Source organism: Notothenia rossii (genome assembly GCF_949606895.1).
Source record: "Notothenia rossii genome assembly, chromosome: 6".
Lineage (NCBI taxonomy): Eukaryota > Metazoa > Chordata > Actinopteri > Perciformes > Nototheniidae > Notothenia > Notothenia rossii.
In genome coordinates, this window is record NC_136909.1 from 5,005,754 (window position 1) to 5,008,253 (window position 2,500).

At 38.1% G+C, this 2,500-nt stretch overlaps 1 protein-coding gene across 1 annotated transcript in view; it reads left to right on the forward strand.

Annotated features, from left to right (window-relative positions):
- citb (citron rho-interacting serine/threonine kinase b) overlaps positions 1-2,500 on the forward strand; it is a 124,499-nt gene that overhangs the window by 90,544 nt on the left and 31,455 nt on the right. Inside the window, exons 22-23 of the mRNA XM_079687075.1 lie at positions 27-134; positions 851-1,106. Of these exons, the coding sequence (XP_079543201.1) occupies positions 27-134; positions 851-1,106 (364 nt within the window). The remainder of the gene's footprint in view (positions 1-26; positions 135-850; positions 1,107-2,500) is intronic.

Below are 2,500 nucleotides of genomic sequence, written 5' to 3' on the forward strand. Positions count from 1 at the left end.
TGATGTTCACTTAGCTCCACCTGCAGGCGGTGTACTCCCATGAGAAGGTGAAGATGGAGGGAACCATCACGCAGCAGACCAAGCTCATCGACTTCCTGCAGGCCCAGGCGCACGGAGGCTCCAAGAAGAAGAAGGTCAGCACCATGTTTTTTATTTATTTACTTTAGGAAGCGACAGACGTTACAACAGCTGTGCGGTCATCGAGATTGTTTTGTTCCAGTTTTTTTGCATTTAAAAAAAACTGATTTTTTTTTTTTTTCAATATTTTCTCTAACTTGAAATCTTTTTAAGTTTTGCAATTTGTAAATAAATCATTGCAGCAAGATTTGTCCAACTATGCCATTGCTTTGTAGAGGTTTCAGAGTTTGTATTTTGACATCTTTTTGATTAGCAAATATATATTTAACAGTGGCTTGTCAATTATTATTTGTATTTATTTTTTAATATGGCAAATGAAATGATAAAAGGATGAGAACTTAAAAATGTAAAATAAGTAATAATAATAATGAAACAAATAAATACAATAAAAGCCATATTTATATATAAAGCTAAAATCAGGCATATTTACATTTTGAAGCATTAATTGTTACAAATGTTCATCAATGTGCATTGTCCCTCTATAAATAAATATTAGTGTAAATGACCTCCCAAAATAGAAGGGGAAAATTCAAGTAATTTAAGTTTGAAAATGAATTTATCATAAAGTTTGAATTCAGGACATATGCCGTTCAGAGATAGTTGTAGATCATCACCAGATAGAAACTGACCTACACTCAGAACCTATGTGGAAATGAAAGCGCATATTAATCATTCAAAACATGTGAACACATATTGTTCCTGTTCCTCTCAGGGTCTGTTTGGCCGTCGTCGGGAAGACCTTCTGGCTGCCATGGCTGCTCAGGCTCAGAATCAGAGTCAGAGTCAGAATCAGAGTCAGGGTCAAGGTCAGGGTCCGGGTCCGGTGTCCCCGCTGCCCTCCATCCAGCCGGTGCCTCTGCAGTACAGCGACATCAAGCTGGCTCTGGACAAAGAGAGGGGTCGCAGCACGGAGCTGGAGGAGGCTCTGCAGAAGATGAGAGGAGAGCTGCGGTCTCTGAGGGAGGAGGGTGAGTCACTCTCTTTGACATATAGGAAACTCATCCAATCCAACTTTATGCATACAGCACATTTAAAAACAGCAGAGTCGACCAAAGTGCTGCACATCAATACATCAGCATAAATACATTTAGACAAAACCGATAGGACAAAACAATTCTTTTAAAACACAAGACAATGAAACCATACTTACTGTATAGTCACAGACTGAAAAACTCTCATACACGATGAACAACTATATAAAACACAAGAAAAGACAAAAAAACTTTCCGTCCGTCACTCTGTGAGGGTGAGTTACTCGCCTTTGAAATATAGATTGCATTACATCACATGTCATATTCAATACTGTGGACAATCCCCACAGGAGCAATTTGGGGTGAAGTGTCTCAGGGACACAACGACATGCTGACTGCAGTGGGGTTTGAACCTGCGACCCCCTGATCCCAACATCAACGCACAACCCACTGCGCCACACACCACGTAGATAACTACGGAAGCCCTGAAGGCGAGCGGGGTAAAGAAAAAAAAACTATGGGTATCCATTTTCTAGATCTGATCCAAATAGTTTTCCCCCTGTGCTTATGACTGACGAACACCTAGAAAACGTGTTGGATATCATGCCATTCACATCTTAAATTTACATTTTAAGAAATTGTAGTTTTTGTATTTCTACCCCAAGCTTCCATAAGTGGGTCAAAAATGACCCGCATGCATTTCCTATGGGAACCTTTAATTCTTACCACCTGTTGCTGTCAGGAATACATTACATACAGACTACATCACAAGTGACACCTCTCAGGAAGATTACTTTACACAGCAAGATCTGATACCTGTCAGTATAATAATAATAATAATAATAATAATAATAATAATAATAATAATAATAATAATAATACATTATATTTGTATAGGGATTTTCAAGGACTCAAAATCGCTTTACAATGTAAGGGAAGGTTAGGGTGGGGGGCATAGGACTATCAAACTTGACCAACCGGCCTGGATTGATGGGGGGGGGGGGGCTATGAGTAGACAAGAGGAGAAGAGATGAGTTTTGAAAAGGGACTGAAATACTGTGAGGGTCTCAGAATAGCGGAGATCTTTGCATCGATATGTTCAAAACGTGTTTTTTTAAATGTAAAAAAAATTCTAAAATGATAAATTGTAAAAAATTAAATATAAAATGTTTCTAGTGTGAACCAAAATATAATACTAAATATTATACAAGTGATTTTTGTTAACCAAAATTACAAAAATGACATAAAAACACATATTATTCTAATACGGGTCCTTTTTGACCCACTTAGGGTTAAAAACATGGCTTAGTTGAATACTCGATTCTGATTGGTTCATTCGGACATTTCAGAGGTCAATACGACAATAGGACAGACCGCTGTGAAGCACCATA